This window comes from Ornithorhynchus anatinus, chromosome 20 (genome assembly GCF_004115215.2).
Source record: "Ornithorhynchus anatinus isolate Pmale09 chromosome 20, mOrnAna1.pri.v4, whole genome shotgun sequence".
Classification (NCBI taxonomy): Eukaryota; Metazoa; Chordata; class Mammalia; order Monotremata; family Ornithorhynchidae; genus Ornithorhynchus; species Ornithorhynchus anatinus.
Window position 1 is genome coordinate 25,602 of NC_041747.1, and position 20,148 is coordinate 45,749.

The window sequence follows — 20,148 nt, forward strand, 5'->3', positions numbered from 1 at the left end:
TCCGCGCGGTGATTGGCTGCGGGAGCCGTCGCTCCCGCACGGGCGAGCGATATGATTGGCCCCTGCCGTGGGCAGCGGACGTTGATTGGCGGCGCTCGCTGGGGCGGGGCGGGGCGGGGTGGCCCCGCTCGTCTGGGCTGGGCCGGGCTGGGCTGGGCCGGGCCGGGCCGGGCCGGGATCCCCGTGGCCGTTGGAAAGCGCTCGTCATGGCGGCCGCGGGGGGATCGGGGTCGGGATCGGGGGCCGCCGGCGGCTGCCAGGTGACGGTGACCGAGGCGGACCCGGGCGTCCCGGAGGCGGACGAGCCCGTGCGGGCGGCGGAGAGCGACGAGGACGAGGAGGACGTGTTCGAGGTGGAGAAGATCCTGGATGTGAAGAGCGAGGCGGTGAGAACGAGGCCGGGGCCCCGCGGCAGGCGCCGCCTCCCGCTTCTGCCGCCCAGGACCGGGAGGGAGCAGGGAGAGGGTGCGGGAGCCCGCCTCCGACCCCCCATCCCGCCCCCGAGGCCCCCCATCCCCTCCCCCCGGCCTGTCGTCTTGCTTGAGCGCCGACTGTCTGCACGACACTGAGCTGAGCGCTTGGGGGAGGACGCCATACCGGAGTCGGTGGACACGTGCCCTGCCCGCAGCGGGCTTCCCGCCTAGAGGAATCGTGTCGATCCACCCCCCCCCCCCCTTCCCCCTGGTTTAGCTTCGTGTCCGTCTCCCCGCTGCACCGGGAGCTCCTGGAGGCCAGCCTTCGCGTCTCCGGGATCTGGCTGCTTTACTTGCCAGAGCGCTCGGTGCAGGGCTCCGCACAGAGTAAGCATTCATTCCGTTGTATTTATTAAGCCCTTACTCTGTGCGGAGCCCTGTACTAAGCCCTTGGGAAAGTAGAGTACAGCAATAAAGAGTGACTCTCCCTGCCCACAAGGAGCTCACGGCCTAGAGGGGGAGAGGCGGACGTCACTGCCAGTAGACAGGCATCGGTACAAATCAAGAAAATTGCATTTACGGTGACAGGTGCTTCGTTAATACTGGGCAATACACAGATGCCCGGTTAATAAGGAAAAAGTGAGGTCATAATTTACTCGGTAAATATCATTAGTTGTGGCCGGGGAGGGGGCGTTGGAGAGGAAGAGGAGAGCGTGGGAAAGGGGTGGGGGGGGGGGGGTCGGCGGCGGGGCCGGGCCAGGGTGACGGGGTCGGGGGTCCAGGGAGAGGGGAGCGGCCGCCGCCCGGGGAAACGCAAACAAGCTGTTCCCCAGGGGCCACCCAGCTGTGGACCCGACTCTCCAGATCCGGGTTTTCCTTCAATCGGACACATTCAGGCCTTCACTCGTTCTAATTTTCCAACGATGAGCCCCCAGAGTCCCCGCCCCTCATCACTTCTCTCCCCGAAACCCGGGGGGAAGGGGAGGCCGGGGCCCCGCGGCTGCCCGGGAGCCCCCCAGCTTCTCGGCCGAGGGGGACTCTCCAACGTCCCAAGGGGTAGCCTTTGGTTACCTGTGGGCGAGTCACTTCACTTCTCTGGGCCTCTGCGTTGTAATCTGCGAGGTAATCTGCGTTGTTTGGGACCCTCCCGAGTGCTTAGCACAGTGCCGATTAAGTGCTCATAAATACCACTGATGGATTAGTAGAGGCCCAAAAGAAGCAGTGGGGGGAGAAAAAAGGGCCAGGGAAACACTACCCACCCCTACTGTGCCACTGCCCTACCGTCGCCGCCCACAACCTTCCCGCCATCAACCAACAACCTTTCTAGTTCTCCATAGTTGGCAACGGATTTTAGAGTTAGCGGACATTATGCCGCCGGCGGGATGGCTCACTGTTTCATTCAACTGAACAGGAGGGCAGCGGTGACAGTGATTTGAACCGGTGTCTCGTCTCTTGAGTGCCCCCCGGGAGTTGGTATTTTCTGGGAGCTACCAGAGTACTTACCAGGCTTAGACTAGACAGCGGCGTCCCCACACTGTGCCGGGGCAGAGAACTCGGGTCCCGGGTTGGGGACCCCAGAGACCAGTCAATCGATCATATCTGTTGAGCGCCTAGTGTTTGCAGAGCACTGTATTAAGCACTTGGGAAAGTAGAGTATAACACTATAACAGGCATATTTTCTTCTATTGCTATAACAGTATACAGACCCAGGTTCTAGTTCCTGCTCGCTCATTGGTCTGCTGGGAGACCTTGGCCAAATCACTTTTCAGAACTCGTTTCCTTCTCCTTTAAAGTGGGTGTAATGTGTTTTTTAAAATCCCGAGATGATGAGTTTTTTTCTTGGGTCTGACCTTTTTCTTTTCAATGTCCAACATGGTTTGTTACCTTAAATTCAAAGGTAATATCGTGCGGGATTATAAATTATGATATACAATGAGTATATTCACATAACTTGCAAAAAAGTTTTACAGATGTCACAACGGGCCACAAGACCCGATCTTTTAGACTTCCCAAAGGCTTTTTCTGAAAATTGTCATTAAACTCTGGGAAGAGCATCCTGCTAAGAAATAGACACAGCCCTCAATCCAAAGGGCTCACCATCAGAGGGGAGAGGTGAGGTGACAGATGCATAAGAAAATGATAAAACCAAGACACTGATCATTTTAACGAGCAGTAGGGGACTGTGGCTAGAAAAAGCAAAGTTTCAGACTCTGCACGGATCAGACTCCAAACACAGCCACCACAGTGATCAGTCAGTAGCGTTTATTGAACCACCACCATCCTCCCCGCGTGCAAGTCTGCATCTTTGGCGTGATTCTCGACTGTTTGGGTTCAACTGACGCCTAGTCCACTGCCAAATCCTGCTGTTTTTTCTTGCAGAGCCTTTCCCAGATCCACCCTTTCCACACCACCCTCTTACAAGCTCTAGTCTTACTACAGCTGAGCTTTCGCATTTGCGTCCATGCTGGTCTCCCAGCTTCCTGCCTCTCCTCTCTCCAGTCTATACTCCATGCTGCTACATGTCATCTTTCTTAAATTTTGCTCAGCTCATGACTCTGACTCTTTATGTCTCACACACACCCCGCCCCCCTTTCCACCTGTTCCCTGTGGCTGCATCAAACAAAAACTCACAGTCAACTTCAAAGCTTTCCACCATACATATCTGCCCTTTTCTCCTGCTTTAACCAAGCTTGTCTTCATTCTTCACAGGCCAGCGTGAGAACTGCACCTTACTCTCAACTTTCCCTCCTCTGTCCTCTTGCTCAGGCTGTTCCCCTGGTTAGGAGGTTTCTCCCCCCACATCAGACAGACCACAGCTTTTGCCACATTCAAATCCCTCTTAAAATCAAGCAGTGAGTTGTATTGATCGATTGCATGCAGAGCACTGTATAAAGCGCTTGGGAGAGTACAATATAACAGATTTGGTAAACATGTTCCCTGCCCACAGCAAGCTTCCAGGCCCATCTTCTTCAACCAGCTTTCCTTGATTGATTTCCCAGTCCCTGAGGAGATATCCCCTCATGTAACTTTAGCATGTATGAACTTCCTCACACCCTCTCCATATATACACACATATACATATATATATATATATAAAAGACCACTCTATGGGTTTTTGACCTCCCTAGTTGTGTTTTCATGTTTCCCCTGTTTAGAGTGTAAGGTCCTTGAGGTAGGGAACTTGTTGCTTCGTTACTGCTCACTTTGCAAGTTCCTGATGCAGTGCACCACACCAAATACGTGCTCAAAATGTTACTGAAACTGGAAGAAATACATTTTTTTAGTTTTAATGAGCAGAAAAAGTTGATGGATGCCAACTGATATTTGTTGAGACTGTACTCAATCTCCATAATTTTAACACTTTTCAGACTGCATCATTTTAGGAAGTACTGCTTAGAAGCTATATCTATTGCAACTTTTGAACTCAATCATTCTAAACAAATTTATATTATTGTGTCTTGTGAAAAGATACTCTTCTGGTTTTGCATATTTTAAGAGTTTATTTTTTATTTCTGTTTTTTTTCTTCCCATTCCAGGGTAAAATCCTTTACAAAGTTCGATGGAAAGGATATACTTCAGATGATGATACCTGGGAGCCCGAAATTCACCTTGAGGACTGTAAAGAAGTGCTACTCGAATTTAGAAAGATTGTTGATAACAAAGCTAAACCTGTTAAAAAGGACATACAGGTATTGTGTGTGGAGTTTTTGAGCTCTTCTGTCTTGAAAGATTTGTCTTAGGGGTTGTTTCCTGTTTTTAGTCTCACCTTGGAGTAGATACTGCTTAAACTCTCCATGTCATGTGGGGTTGCCGGACAAAAACACACTGGCCTCTTTGTGATTTAATCAGTCCAACAACGGTATCTATTTCAGTGCTTACTTTGTGCAGAGCACTGTTCTAAGCGCTTGGGAGAGTGCAGTGCAAGAGAATAGGCAGGCATGTTCCCTGCCTATAATGAATGAGCTTATAGCAGACTGTTCATATTGCCTGTTTTTGCTTATTTCCCTTCTCTTCACTGTCTCCTTTTTATAACCATTTCACTGCCTGAAAGCAGCTGCGCCGAGTAGTAGCCTAAGGGACCGGAAGATTGAGAGCTCATCTGTCTCTCCTGCTAGTCACTAGAATCCAGGAACAGAGGAGAGGCAGGACTGTGACAGATGAGGACTAGAATGAGGGTTTTATTTTCTATATGGATTGCAATCATCCATGCTAGCTCTGACTCTTCCACTACCATAGATAATTAACGGACTGCTTTTAGAGACTCGGGTTTTAACTGTTTTTTGCCTGATTTTTAAACCTGCTGAAACACTTCGCTTTTGCCAAACTTTAGGACTCTTGGGAGTCTTCCTCCTGAAAGAATGATCAATCAGTAGGAACGTTGGTGGACCTAAGAGGACCCCTGGCTTTAGAGTATGAATTTAAATTATTTCAAAAACTGCATACTTGTACCCTTTACTTTCTCAGCTTGGGTCCTAAATTTGGCCAAGCACATATTTGGACAAAAGGGGAGACCCAAAGCTTCCATTTATTGCCTAGTTACTGCAAATTTAGAATCATTTCCTCCCACACAATTTGTTTTCTCCACTCTGACTTGGATTAGGTCACCCTGTTAACTGAGGGCCCCTTTGTTAATGGAAATGGGAACACCCATACCTTGTCAGCCGCTGTCTCTGACAAGTTCAGGTTCTGTAGAAAAAGCAAATATTTTTATGACACAACTTCAGCCTTTCTACTTTGAAATTTTCTTGAATTGTATTTCACCTATTAGACTTCAGAAGACACCTGGGTTTGTGAGTGTGATCCCATGGCTGAGATCCGGAGGCAGGCAGGTTTGGTCGAGTTGAATTTATTCCTGAGGATTGGAAGGGAACAAGAGATAGTTTTCATATGCTGGGCACTACAGTTCTGAGCAGTGTATTGACCTGAAACACTGAATATTTGAGGATCTGCCCATTCGAGACTGGTGGTGTCTTTTGTTCTGTTTCAGTTTTGAAGTTTAAATGCTACATTTGCTTTTTAAACTTTACTGCTTCATTTATAATTGTCAGGCTCTTGTCTAGGCCTTCAGAGAAGCTATTCTGTTGAACCCTCGTGCTGCCAGTTTGCTAGCTTCCAGATTTTAAGCCATGACATTTGGATTCAAAAGTGACAAGGAACCCGACCAGGTGTATAACTTCGGTTGGTCTTTGCAGAGACCCTCTTGTTCCAGTTACCTCGCACCCCTTCCCCCTCCCTCCCTCCTCCTATCATCCCTTCCTTTCTCCCTCCCTCTGGCCATTTCTTCCTTCCTCCCTCCCTCCCTCCCTTCCTCTCTCCCTCCAAGCCAAGTGAAACATTCAGTGTATGTGAAATAATGAGTGACCAGGTCTGTCAGCCATTTACTTGTACTTCTAGATAGAAAGTGAGAAATTTTCAAGATTGGAACAAACTGTATGAAGAGATGAAAAAGTAAGTGTCACTTCTAAAGTTAAGAGCTGAAGTTAGAAACAGTTTAAGAAACTTTTATAGGTCTTCTGTGCTGTAAAAGTATTTAGTCTCCCCGAAAATTATCTCAAGTAAATATAGCTTTATGGTATTTAATGTGAGCCAGGTAGCATCATTTAATTGAAGATATTGAGATTTCTTGCCAGAGGAAAAAAGTGTAATAATAATAATAAGAAGAAGAAGAAGTAATAATGTATTAGGAAACAATGCAATTAACTTTTAATGTTTTATTGACCTCTTCCCCCAGACCACTTTAATACAGAAATTCAGTCGCCTAAGTAAATATTTTGCAAGCATGACGACACTTGCCTCGTGTTGAGATCTCAAGATGTTATATGTAAACATGATCCAACTTCCAAAGATCACATTCAAGAATGTTGATTCTGTTGCTGACAGTGACCATAAATCACATAAATGTGTTGTCAACACAGTCAACAAGTGTTGACTACGGCAAAGTTAAGATGGAGCCACAAGTCCACAGACTCCTTTGATATTGAAAATGTTAATAACTAAAATACTTTGTTTTCAGGTTTAATACAATATTTTTAAATGAATTGGAGGTATACAAATTAGTCAAAACCTTAAAAATTCAAACCATAATTACTAGCTTTTAGCAGTCCATCAATCACAGCTATTTACTGAGCACTGTACTAAGTGCTTAGGAAGATACAACAAGAGTTGGGAGTTGTGATGTCTGCCTGCAAAGAGGTTACAGTCCACCACACAAGGGGCTGTTTTAATTTGTTCAAATATGAACAGAAGCAGCGTGGCTCAGTGGAAAGAGCACGGGCTTTGGAGTCAGAGGTCATGGGTTCGAAACCCAGATCTGCCACTTGTCAGCTGTGTGACTGTGGGCAAGTCACTTAACTTCTCTGTGCCTCAGTTACCTCATCTGTAAAATGGGGATTAAGACTGTGAGCCCCACGTGGGACAACCTGATTCCCTTGTGTCTACCCAGCGCTTAGAACAGTGCTCTGCACATAGTAAGCGCTTAACAAATACCAACCTTATTATGAAAGAATGGAAAGCCTTTGTTGCCAGTAAAGCACTGAGATTTTTAAGTACTTGAAAATCAATCACTTGTGGTAGATACAAGATATTCAGGTTGGACACCATCGCTGTGTCATAAAGGATTCACAGTCATAAATCCAGATGAGGTAATCGGGGCACAGAGAATTTAAGTGACTTGCCCAAGGTCGCTGAGCAGACAGGTGGTGGACCCAGGTCCTGTGACACCAAGGCTTATGCTCTGTCCACTAGGCCATGCTGCTTCTCCCTTTCATAGGGGAACCTGGGCCTCAGAGTCGGCTGTTGATCTCTCAGAAACACAGTTTAATGTCATGAAATAGTTTGGTGTTTCTCACCCCTTCAGATATATCCAATCAACACTACTTCCTGTCCCCACCCACATCTGGAGAGTAAATCTCACCTCTGCTCGTCGCTTAATTTCTTTTCCATCCCTCCTAACTGCCCCTTAACTGTTTTTCTTAACATTCTTTTTTGCTCGGTTTACTCGTTTGCCATCTTGAAAGGACAGTACACTGCAGTTCACTGATTTCAGGTAGGTATCTGCCATTAATTCTCATTGTCGGAAAGCAAGGCGATAAAAAAATCATTAGCCATTTTTTGCAGTTTTTACTTGTGTAGATCAAACATCAAGTTGAAGAAATTTTCTGAAGCCCCATTTTTGTAGAAAGGAAGAAACAGTCTAAGTGCTTTTAACCTTTAAAAATTTTCATTTTGTAGAAGCTGTCTTTAAGTGAGGATGTATTTGAGGCAGACTCTGATAGTGATTGGCAAAGTGAAACAAAAGATGATACTTCTCCAAAGAAAAAAAAGAAAAAATCAAGACATAGAGAAGACAAAAGCCCAGATGACCTAAAAAAGAAAAAACTGAAGTCCGGGAAGCTAAAAGAAAAGCCCAAAATGGAATTAGACAGCTCCTCGGAGAGTTTGATATTAGATGCAAAGCCAAAGAAGAGGATCTTGGAAACTAAGGAAGATTTAAAGGACTCCAAAAAGCCCAAAAAAGAGGATTTAAAAGAATTAAAGAAAGTGAAGAAGACCGAAATAAAAGACACAAAGACAAAGGCTAAAGAAGATTGCAAAGAAAACAAAAAAATCAAAAAAGAGAAACTTGGAGACTCTCAGGTGGAGGCTGATTGTAGTAGTCTAGTAGATGATTTTTCTCCCCTCCTAACTGATGACGATCAGGAGGATTTACATTCTGATGGCAGAGAAGAGAAACAAAAGGTTCCGGTGGGAAAGGACAAGTTAGAACAGGATGTAGTGGAAGATGCGACTTCTGATCCACAGCTGGAGGGCACACCAAGTGCTGAAGAAGGGGCAAAGAGGAAGAAGAAAAAACTCAGAAAGGCCGAGGAGAACAAAGAAGAAAGTAGACGAATAGAAAACAAGGACCTCTGTGTAGAGAGGAAAAGTATTCATAAAAAACAAAAAGGTCAAGCCAAAGTGTCCCCAGGAGTGGATAAACTCCTCTCTGGGTTTGGCCACATTCCAAAGAGTTTAAAACCAGGCACAGAAGAACGGAGCCGCAGGTCCACCGATCAACTTGGCGAGGTAAATGATTGGATGGTTTGTGGCGCGAGTTGGGGGAGAAATCATTTAAGGCAGGCAGGTTGCCAGGACGTTTCAACCTGCTCATATGTGAATGTCATTCGGGTGGAATTCAAGTTAACAAGCGACAAGTTTCAGCCACCTCCAGCAGGTAGAAGTCATAGTATTTTTTGAGCCCTTATTGGGTACTGAGCACTGTCCTCAGTAGTGGGGTGAGCACCCGATAAGTTAATAACCTGCCTCACAGGGAGCTGACAGTATAGGTGGGTGCGGACAGGCACTTAGAAAAGAAAAGCCCCCGAGAGGCAACAAGCTCATGAGCAGTGGGAGGATTTAAAGTCTATGGATCTGTAGGAAAGGGTAGGTGAATGTCCTCAAAACGTACTCGAATGGCCCTCAGTGCTCTTCCCTGCTCCAGGACATCAGCCTCAGCTCATCATCCTCAGTCACATGGACTGAGCACCTACTGTGTGCATAGCACTGGACAAGGAGCATAAGTGAGTACAAAAGAGAGGCCAAAATCCCTGCCCTGCAAAGTCTGCAGTCTAGCTGGGGAGATTGGGCACCTCTGTAGCGCGTACACTCTTGCTCCCTCCACCTGTCTGCTATGGACACAAGTGCCACAGGAGCTGTGGTAACGTAAATGCTTCGATGGCAGTGGGGGATTCCAGGTGGTAAGAGGAGCAATCCCCTGGGAGAGGTCTCCTGGAGATGTGAGCTCAGAAGGGCTTTGAAGATTGTTGAGCTGTGGTCTTTCAGTAATGGGTGGGTGACGGGGTTTCAGGAAAGCAGGCTGGGTGACAGCGAGATGGCGGTGGGAGAAATGAGACCGAGGGACAGTGAGATTACCTGAAGAAGAAGAGAGATTGCAAGAGAGGAGTGACAAGGAAGGTGGGAGCTGACCGAGTGTATTAAAACCAACGGTCAGAAGATTCAGCTTGATGCAGAGAGGAATGGGCAACCTTTGGAGGTTCTTGAGAAGTGGGGAGATATGCAATGTGATGTTTTGGAAAAACGAGCTGGGCAACAGAGTGAGATAAGCACTGGAGAAGGGAGAAACTGGAGGCAGGAAAATCAGTTAGGAAACCGATGCATGAGTGGAGCCTCTGAGATACAAGTGCCTAGATCAGCGTGGTAGTCATTTGAATGGAGAGGAAGAATGGACTCTGGAAATGTGACAGGTTTTGGTGACAGAATGAAAACAGGGGTTGAAAGAGAGGGAGAACTCAGGGCCAATGCCAAAGTTGGGGCTTCTTCTTATTATATTTGTTAAGTGCTTACTATGTACTAAGCACCATACTCAGCACTGGGGTAGATTACAATTCCGTGTCCCACAAGGGACTCACAGCTAAAGGGAGAAGAACGGTAGTTGTTTTTTTAATCCTCATTTTACAAATGAGGAAACAAACGCAGAGAAGCTAAGGGATCTGTAGCAGGCAAGTGATGAAGCTGAGATCAGAATCCAGATCTGACTCCCAGTCCTGACTCTTTCCACTAAACCACAGCCAAAGCAGTGGACAACATTAGGAACTTCTAGAAGGGAAAGCCCCATTAAGTAGTGCACGCCTCTGGTGTCCTGGGCTTAAGGACAGCTAGCTTGGGTGTGGATGTAAACTAAATGCATGTAGTGAAGAAATGCCCTGTGAATATATTACGTGGGCATTTCCTTCCAACTAGATTGTCCTAAAGGTACTGGCTTTGGTGCAGCCGGACTGCTTTATCTGTGGTGAGCTGCCCCTGTAACATACGAAAAACATTTTAAAATGAGGGCAAGCTGAAAATTACAATCAGCACCCTTTGTACAGAGTTGGGTCTTCCAGGGAATGTGGCAAAAGTCATTCCAATGGCGAAGGTGAAATTAATCTTTAGTTGCAACAGACTAACGCTGGAGGAGTCCCAGTGCTCTGTGCAGACTTTGAAGAGCCAGTTCCCGGGGTCATTTTCTATACTGTTTTGGTTGCCAGGAGAAAGAAGTGAAGAAAACTGAAGCAAAATTTTCCAAAAAGCATGATTCTGAGAAAGAAGAGAAAAACAGAAAAGAGCAAAAAGGATTAAAGAGTGAGTGAAAAATGCCAGTCATCCTTAACTGATTTTCTTGGGGGTTTTTTTATAAAGCTTGATTTAGAATAATAAAAAGAGGATTTTTTTAAAGCAAGACCACATTCTTTCAGTGGTCACACTCTGATTCTCACTGGATAAATTCCATCTATCTGAATAAATTATAAAATCAATTCACTCTTATACAACCGGAAGTAAATTTTAGGATTACAATGATAAAAATGCTGTTTCCCGCCCTCCCCCCCTCCCTCTCACCTTTTCATTCTTTTGCCCTCCCACTTAATTTCCTGCAGTCAGCTGAATTTTCCTCATGTCCCAGAGAGGCCAGGGCCAGTAGTGCATCCTCAGAGTGGAGCTGAGGGGAGCGCCACGTCTCGTCCCCTGGGCCCAAGCAAGAGTAAAATCCGTGCCCCAGATGGTAGCTGCATCTCCTCCAGCTTATCTCTGAGATGTGTGGTGGGCAGTGCCCCGCCGCCCCACCCCAAAATGGGGCCGAACCCTACCCACATTACACACTATTGGGCAAAATCATCATCTTTCCTCTCCAATCCCCGCCGCGGGGCCAACCCCTGCAGGTAAAGCCTCCTTGAATTTGAACATCCGAGGAGACAGCTCAGAGACCTGGACTCCAGGAGACAGGAAGGAAGCAAGGAGCAGAAGAGCAGAGAGGAGGGTGAAGTGAGGAGAAGAGCAATCTACCATTTTCCAGTTGCTATGCAGCATGGTCAGTGTTCAGTAATTATCAACACTGATATAAGTAACTACAACTAGAGTATTAAAGATCAGACAAATACTTCCAAAATAATTTTAAAAGCCCCAAGGCAGACCACCCTCCCTCTCCAAATCTACCCCATAGGAGAGGGGCCAAAGTGAATCACTCTCCAGAGGCTGGGAGAATAATCACTTGCCTTGGTAATTTATTTTCAATGTTAAATTCGCCCTTGAAATGCCACTGGGGTGGTTGCAGCTGAGAACGTGAGCAAGCTCAGTAGATAAGGTGTAGTTTGGTAGCTTGCCCCAGGGCAGGTAACCTTGCTGTCTCTCTTTTCTTAACCAGGGTTGCGGGGGAGTGAGAAAAAACAATTGGAGAATCACTTGGTTCTTCAGTGGGCTAGAAGCTCTTGCAGCGCTCTTTCTCCTGCAAGATAGAAAAGAAAAAAGATTGCATGTTTTCACTAAATGTACAGTTGGCTCGAGTATTAGGCTGCTAATGTGTTGAGAATCTCAGAGTTGTCTAGAATGTGAATGAAAATATTTCCACTACTGAGTCGGATTGTCTTCTTGGTTATGCCAAGTCATCTTTTCTTTAAAGCTTTTGTGGATGTTTTCTTTTCCTAGCCCTTAAGGAAATCAGAAGTGCCTTTGATTTATTTAAGTTAACCCCAGAAGACAAAAATGATAACTCTGAGGGTAACCGAAAAAGAGAAGACACCTCACTGGAATGTAAATGTGCAGAGGATTACAAAACAAAGGAAAATAAAGAATTATATAAGGAAAGGAGGAGCCTTAGAGACGAGACTGATACGTGGGCTTATATAGCAGCAGAAGGTGATCAGGAGATATTAGAGAGCATGTGTCAAATGGATGACCATTCTGGTAAGTAGAATGAAATGTTAGACTCGGGACTGAAGAGTGTCCATCAGTCACCCTCCTCCTCCCGCTCCCTTTTGAGTGATCATTTCCCAGGAGCTTTCTTGTGTTCAACCCTTTCTTTTGTGTGCCCCCATCCCGCTCCCTCCTTCTCACTGTTGCTTCCTGGAACTTGCACCACAGAGGAGGCTTTAGAGCTGACAGTTGGGTCTGTTGCAGTTTTCTTACGCTTTTTAACTCTCATCTTGCCAAGATGTTTGAGCTCTCCTTTCCTTCAAAGGATTATCAGCAGCCTGTATTTGGTATCCTGGGAAGTTGCCATGGAAGACTACAGACCTAGAGATTGTGGCCATTTGTCCCTTGAAGCCAGTGGAGAATTCGCAAGGCATCCGAGGGCTCGGCCTTCCCCTCTCTTCTTGGATAACCTACCACTCTTCCTACCTGGGCTTCTCCTGGCTTTGTGTACATTAGTTTCCACTTCTCCAACCCTCAGGCCTGCCTTGCCTTTCCCAGGCTGGGTTTCTCTAACCCTTGAGTGGCTCCCTCTCCTGCTCTACTCTGGCCACTGAGGCTCCTCTTCATCCCACATCCTCCCACCTGATTTATTCCTTTGTTTTTGGTAAAGCCATAAAAGGTGCCAAGGGCTCAGAAGTACCTTGTGTCATCATCCTCTCTGATGAGCTCCAAAACCCGCAGTCCCGCTGATGATGATCAGTGGTATTTGCTGAGCGTTTCTTGTGCGCAGAGCACTGTACCGAGCGCTTGGGAAAGTACACTTAATAATGGAGGTTGGTAGATGCATCCCAGAGCTCACGGCCTGTTCGAGGAGCTGCCTGTGGGAGCTGACAGCCAAACCTTGATCTGGTCGTGTTAGGCCAGGGGCAGAGGGAGTCCATTCTTCTCTGGAGCCAAATTCACATACCTAATTAGAGCTAGTTGCTATGCTTCAGAATATTTTGTCAATAATGGCGGAAAATAGGATATCATTTTTAAGGTGGAGGGGAAAGTCGCTTTTAGAAGAGGCTGTAGTTCAGTGGAAGCGTTCCTTAATTTTGCTGGGGAAGAATACAAATTTCAAGATTAACCCATAGGTGGTACAAGAGAGCAGCCATAATTAATGTTAATGTTCTGTGTGATTGACAGATGGCAGGCAGCAAATTTTGAGCTTGGGTATGGACCTGCAGTTAGAGTGGATGAAAATGGAAGATTTTCAGAAGCATCTCAATGGAGAAGATGAGAATGTTGCTGCAGCAGATGCGATCCCAAGTTGTGAGTCATTTTAGATTCCAGATTATGGTCTCAAAAATTACTATCAAAGTGAACAAGTATTTGTTCCAATATTTGTGTCTCCTTTAGCCCTTCTGAGGGATGCTGTGAAAAATGGAGACTATATTACTGTGAAGATTGCACTTAATTCAAATGAAGACTACAACTTGGACCAAGAGGTAATCTTATGGGAATTCTCTGGAAAGGAAATTTCAAGGTAGTTTTAGTTGATTCTATTGAAATGTTGGACTTTTTTGTTAGGGGTGGTGCCTCCTGAGTGGCACTACATTGAAATTAATTTAAAGATATTGAGTACAACGATGCTAGTTCTGCTCGACAAATTCAACTGAAAGGTCTGGGGGATGTTGTATCTTAAAAGACTTCCGTCACGTTTGATCTGAATCGGCATACCCGGCGTAACTTTGACCTGAGAAAGAAATAAATAGCATCGAAAAGGTTTGGCCCTTGGAAGGCTTTGGTCTTCAGTGTTAAAGGCCTCAATTCATTTTGCACTGCTGTGACAGGACTCCAGCGGAATGACCTTGGTGATGCTGGCTGCGGCCGGAGGGCAGGATGACCTCCTCCGCCTCCTGATCAAGAAAGGGGCTAAAGTGAACAGCAGACAGCGCAATGGGACAACGGCCTTGATCCACGCAGCTGAGAAGGTCAGAGGGCTCTGGTAACTGGTGGGCCGGGTGATCGCTTTAGGAGCCACGGAAGCCATTCGGTTCAGGGATGCTTGGTTTGGAGACATGCCTCTTGGATTGGTCTAAAATAACACCTTCACCCTTAACTTGCCATGAAATCAAGTCAGCATTCTATAATCAGGGTGGTGGTTGAGTAGCAGCACTTATTTCCTCAACAAAACTCAACAAATATTGATGAGCAGCCAAGAGAAGGTGACCAGTGAATCCCAGCTGAGAGTAAATCTGGTTTGAATTTTTTTTACTAAAATGAATATTACAGCAGGTTCTTATGGTAGAGGTCCTGGTGAGGAAATCAGTTTCCAAAAAAATTGGACGACTGAACACATCACTGGTTGGAACAAACTGTAGGCCACTGAACCGGGTTGGAAGAATTGTTGTCCTGTAATGAAAGCAGCCATAGCAGTGCAGACTGATGGTTCAGTCCTCATTGGTGTAATGATCCCACTCCAATGAAGTCCCTTGGCAGAGAACAAAACCATCTGTGGTGAAAGTAGTTGTGAACAAGAACTTTTGTTGAATAACAAAAACTCAAGAAGCAACTGTGCCCTCTAAACAAGGACAGATCATTCAGAACTGTAATCCTGTCTGTTTTAATGTGCCAACATCACCAGAATCTGCCCTTCTCCATCGAAACTGCTACCGTGTCGATGAAATCAGTCATATTTATTAAGTACTTACTGCGTGCAGAGCCCTGTACCAAGTGCTTTGGAGAGTACAATATAAGAGTTGGTAGACACATTCCCTCGCCACAATGAGCTCAGCACTTATTCCAACCCCCCTTGACTACTGCATTTGCCTCCCATCCCTCCCCACTCCAGTCCAGACTTGACTCTGCTGCCCAGATCATTTCTCTAGAAAACCGTTCAGTCTATGTTTCTCCACTCCTCAAGAACCTCCAGTGGTTGCCCACCCTCCTCGGCATCAAACAGAACCTCCACACCATCGGCTTTAAAGCCCTGCAGCTGCTCGCCCCCTCCTACCTTACTTGGCCAGTCTCCTAATCCAACCCAGCCTGCACACTTCAGGCCTCTAGCGCCAGTTGGCTTCCCGTGCCTCGGCCTCATCTACTTTGGTGCCGACCCCTCCCGTGCACTCCCTCGGGCCTGGCACTCCCTTCCCCTCCATATCCGCAGTATCATCATTCTCCCCACCTTCAAAGCCTTCCTTTTAAAGTCAAATCTCCAGAGGCCTTCCCCGATTATGCCATCTTTTCCCCAGCTCCCTCTCTCTTCTGCATCCGCCAATGCACGTAGATCTGTTCCCTTTAAGCAACTGTTAGTCACCCCTCTTTTAGCTCCACTGCACTTATGAGCAGATCCATCATTTGTTTATTTTAAAGTCTGTCTCCCCCTCTAAACTGTAAGCTTGTCGTATGCAGGGAACCTGCCTACCAACTCTATTGTATTGTACTCTGCCAAGCACTTAGTACAGTGCTCTGCACATGGCAAGTGTTCAATAAATACCACTGATTGATTTAAAGATGAATCAAAAAGGCATGCAGATAAGTTAAGAAGCAGATCCAATTAGGAAGTCCAGTTCCCTCAGCTTTGTTTCTGGGTTGGGAACCTTCACAGAGCAATGTTGTAGAAGAGCTGGCAGGGCAGATGGTAGGTGTAGCCATTTTAGATTGCCTTGCACTTCAATATTAATCCACAATACTGTCTTGTTCCTGTGTGGTCTACTGGTGGACTGCTAACTGAAAGAAATTGGTAAATACTTTAGAAGTTGTCTAAAACCATATCCAATGAGCGTTTGTCTTTTTTCAAAGAACTTTCTAACTACAGTGGCTATTCTTCTGGAAGCGGGAGCTTTTGTGAATGTCCAGCAGAGCAATGGCGAAACTGCTTTAATGAAGGTAAGACTGTTTCTATGATTGACAATGCTTCATGGCCATCTGTTGATTTGTGCTTAACACATGGATATGTGTTCTGTTGAGTCTACAGCTGTTTGTAGATTCCCAAATATTTGTTTCCCTGTTTTCTCTGAATGTCATCTAGCCCATTACCCATGTCCAGTATCTTTTTAGAAGCCAGAGGCTTCATTTATGGGAAAAGAGATAGATTACATAAGGTAGATTTGGAATCCTCAGATTGTATATAAACTAATAGCATTGAAAGGGCCTTTGAAAAATCATCCAATCCCTGCCCTTGCTCTGGGACTGAAACCCAGGGAAGGGGTTCTATAAACAGTCTTTCTTTTCAAACTAAAAATTGGGGAAGCTTTTAGCGTTTGAATAGCACGTTCTCATGGTTGTGTGTGATGAAGCTCGGGGCAAAGAAAAGAATGAAGAATGGGTAACTCTACCTTTGGTCATAGTTGCCTTCATTTTTCGTACCGTAGGCTTGCAAGAGAGGAAACTCCGATATCGTCCGACTCATGATCGAATGTGGAGCCGACTGCAACATCTTGTCAAAGCACCAGAACAGTGCGCTTCATTTTGCCAAACAGTGTAACAACGTCCTGGTGTATGACTTACTGAAGAACCACTTAGAGAAGTAAGTATTCAGAGAGGATTTATATCGAGTCCATGGGCTGCCACATGGATGGTTAAATCTTTCTAACAGAATTCTAATGTCTGCAGGTGAAAAGTTTGTTAGTTTTTAGCTCCTCCAGAAAGACCTGACTCTGGGGAGGTGAAATGAAGTGGGCCAGCTATTAAAAGTTGCACTCTTGCTTTGCTTAGACTCTCAAGAGTGGCAGAAGACACAATAAGAGATTACTTTGAAGCCCGCCTTGCCATCCTAGAACCTGTTTTTCCAATAGCGTGTCATCGCCTTTGCGAAGGACCGGATTTTTCAACAGAATTCAATTACAAACCCCCGCAGAACATGGCAGAAGGTGAGCTTTTCTGTAGTGTTGTTTGACCTCTCTTCAAAGGGCAGGTCAGATGCTAAGCTAAGTCGAAGTCAAGCTAAGTCTGCGGGCGGGCAGGAAGAGTCGGGGCTCCTGGGCCGGGTGAAGTCTGTTCTGTCCTTTGAAACGCGTTTTGACCACAGCACGCCTTGGGAACTTGGGGCCTGGATCCTGACGACGCACGGCTGCCGGCCGTAGCGCCAGTGCAGCGGCACACGCGTTACACGATGTGTGATAAAACGTTGTAAGCGCAGCTTTTCCTTAACCTGGGTCTTACTGCCATGCAGCCCTTGCTTCCTGGGAGCGGATTGGCATATTAATGCCGCATTGCATCAGAGAAAAGAATATCAATAAGCTTCTCTTTCTTTCCTCAGGCTCAGGAATCCTCCTTTTTGTTTTTCATGCTAACTTTTTCGGTAAAGAAGTAATTGCTCGGCTCTGTGGACCATGCAGCGTACAAGCTGTAGTTTTAAATGATAAATTTCAACTTCCTATATTTTTGGTAAGTTTTCCACATACCTACTAAGATGACTGGTAAACTGCCCTGTCCAGTCTTTCAGAAACGCTCTGCCAGGCTGGGGGTAGATGAGGTGCTTTGAAAGTGGAACTTTTCAACCAAAGGTTAACACAGCCAAACACATGACATTGGGAATGTGTTTTGTGGCCCTGATGATTGCAGCCCCGACTGAGTAGAAGCCAGTCGGTTTTCTGCAACTTAATGTGTCTCTTTTCTGACTGGGTCCTGAGGGACACGCCTCCTCAGCCAAACACACCATAGTCTCGACGAATCCGACCGGCCAACCAACCAGTCCTGTTCTTACTCTCATTTTGCACGTGGGACAGGTGATGCTTTTTGTGCTCAAGGCAAATACTCACTCTTGTCCATTTCTTTACTTCTAGGATAGTCACTTTGTTTACTCCTTCAGCCCTGTCCCGGGACTTAATAAACTTTTTATAAGATTGAAAGAAGCTCCCTCTGCCAAGGTGAGAGAACTATGTCATGGCTCTGTGGAAATGCCACTTTGAAGGTAGATGATGGATAAATGTCTGTAGTCAGAGCTGTTGGGTACTGTCACCTAAAAAATGAAATATTCCTTTTCTTGGGCAGAGTCAAAAGACATGACCTGATGCTGCTGACAGATGGGTGCCCCTTGCCATGGCAGTTGGGTTCTTCCAAATCTGACAGACCGCTATCAATCAGTAGTATTTACTGAGCTCCTAGTGTGTGAAGGGTAGTTAGAATTATACTTTCCCAAATGCTTAATAGAGTTCATAGGCATGGGCCCTGCTCACAAGGAGCCCCGACTTCCAACTCCTACCTCCAGGATGTCTTCCCTGAATAATCTCTCCTTTCTGAACTGTATTCTCCCCTCTGTCTGCATCAGCAAGGCACCGGAGTTCAGTGCTGTGATGGGAGTGGGTAGAGTGGTTACCTATGTTCATGTCTTCACTACATTGCTCACCCGCTACTTGTAATTCCTTATGGGATCTAGATTGCAACTTCCTGAGGGCAGGATCACATCTATAAACTCTGCTGTACTCTCCCCGGGGCCTCATTGAACATGCTGCCCCGAGTAAACAATAAATACCATCACTTGATTTGAAGCCTCAGTTGGCCACTAGTGTGGTTTCAATCCCTAAGTGATGATCGTCACCTCACTGGATTGGCAGAGGAGCAAATAAGCAGTGAGAGATCCAAAGTAGATGATATCGAGGGGTCTGCCAGCCGGGGCAGGCCTGAATCTGACCATAGCTCAAGGTAGCAGAAGACACCTGGAAGTTGGCACGTCCACCAGCAACCCACTGCACCCTGGCTTCATTTACTGCTGAAGCAGCAAGGGGACTCCAGGTTTGAGGGCTTGGGGTGGGTCTGTGGAGCGAGTTTGAAAGCCATTGTCATCTGTTTCAAAATTCATTTTTACAATATGGGGTGGGCAGTGGTGTTTCAAGAGAGTTGCCAAGGTAAGTTTTGCAGAGCTGCCATGCGACCTCTCTCACACACTAATTGCACCTTTTCCCTCCATAGGTGAAGTTACTAATAAGTGCGTATAGAGTTCAGTTGCAGTGACTACAACAGAGGATTGAGGAGTGCCGTTGAGTTGCCTCAATCTCCGGGATCCTCCTGTTTGAAACATCCGCGGCACCCACCAGGACTTTTCTCCTTTTCATGAATTTTACCAGTAACCTGCATGCTAACTACTCTGGGACAGACTGAGGTGGGATAGGATCGTCTGATGTTTCGTACAGCAGAGGTGCAAGTATTTGTGGTATCCAGATGGCATATTTGAGCTTTTCCACAATGTGGAGTGATGCTTACAAGATTTCTCAAAGAAAAAATCTTTCTCATTTATAAATGAGAGATTTTCTGCTGGGGGGAATTATACCTGAAGATTACTGCTGTCTAAAATAGCCTAAATACTGAATAAAGAATGGATTGTGCCTAGTGGAAGCTGTGGAGAAGAAAACTGTTTAAGTCACGGTTTTGTCACGATTAGGAAGTTGACAATGCAACCGTAGGAATTTCCTACCCGCTCTGGGGTGATTGGTTTCTGTTTGTCGTTATCTTTCTTTGATATGAACTACATGAAAGACGATACTCAAAATGCATTATAAATAAATTAACCCAAAAGGTTGCCTCCCAGATTTCACAGGGTCATTTAAAAATGTCAAACGGATACAAGAGAAGAAAATATAAGTATCTAGCAACCAAAGACCTGTCCTGCTTGCTATTACTGCACTTACTGCCAACCGTTTCTGAATCTCAGGACTATTATAAGGAGTCAGGAGTAAACATAAAACTCTAATATAGGTGAGCTGACACTAAATAGCAGTACTGGAAGACAGAGGAGTGACAGTCTAAAAGATAATGTAAAACACAAAAAGTTCCTGTAGTAATAGCAGACATAATCAATCAATGGTATTGGAGTGCTTACTGTACGCAGATGACTGTACTAAACATGTGGCTGAGTACAACCCAATGGAGTTGGTAGACACAATCCCTAGCCACCAGGAGCTTACAGTCTGGAGAGGGAGACAGACACTCAAACAAATTCCAGGTAGGTAACATAAGTGCTGGATGTGAATAGCAAGTGCTTAACGTTCATGAAGCTTCAAGGGCAGAGTTCATGCAGGAGGAAGATAGGAAAATTTCGGAGTTTGGCCCGGGGCGGTGCTCTTGGAGCTGTGATGACTTTAATAAG

The 20,148-nt window shown here is 45.9% G+C and overlaps 2 protein-coding genes across 2 annotated transcripts in view; one reads left to right on the forward strand and one right to left on the reverse strand.

Annotated features, from left to right (window-relative positions):
* The first annotated feature begins 191 nt into the window (after nt 1-191).
* Nucleotides 192-19,591, forward strand: MPHOSPH8 (M-phase phosphoprotein 8). Its single transcript, XM_029047821.2, has 14 exons — nt 192-386; nt 3,950-4,102; nt 7,644-8,477; nt 10,439-10,532; nt 11,871-12,128; nt 13,266-13,391; nt 13,479-13,567; nt 13,913-14,053; nt 15,864-15,950; nt 16,436-16,590; nt 16,779-16,933; nt 17,323-17,450; nt 17,849-17,932; nt 18,975-19,591. The coding sequence occupies exons 1-14, from the start codon at nt 207-209 to the stop codon at nt 19,014-19,016; spliced, it is 2,526 nt and encodes an 841-aa protein (XP_028903654.1). The 5' UTR covers nt 192-206; the 3' UTR covers nt 19,017-19,591.
* PSPC1 (paraspeckle component 1) overlaps nt 10,784-20,148 on the reverse strand; it is a 77,439-nt gene continuing 68,074 nt past the window's right edge. Inside the window, exon 11 of the transcript XR_003753843.2 lies at nt 10,784-11,670. The gene's annotated coding sequence lies outside the window, so the exon portion shown is untranslated. The remainder of the gene's footprint in view (nt 11,671-20,148) is intronic.

What these genes read in the sequence shown, in the direction of transcription:
- MPHOSPH8 (XM_029047821.2), top strand. Translation starts at nt 207, where the DNA reads ATGGCGGCCGCGGGGGGATCGGGGTCGGGATCGGGGGCCGCCGGCGGC. An exon ending in CCACCGATCAACTTGGCGAG is followed by an intron (nt 8,478 to 10,438) that starts GTAAATGATTGG and finishes TTTGGTTGCCAG; the next exon opens with GAGAAAGAAGTGAAGAAAAC. An exon ending in ACTACAACTTGGACCAAGAG is followed by an intron (nt 13,568 to 13,912) that starts GTAATCTTATGG and finishes CTGCTGTGACAG; the next exon opens with GACTCCAGCGGAATGACCTT.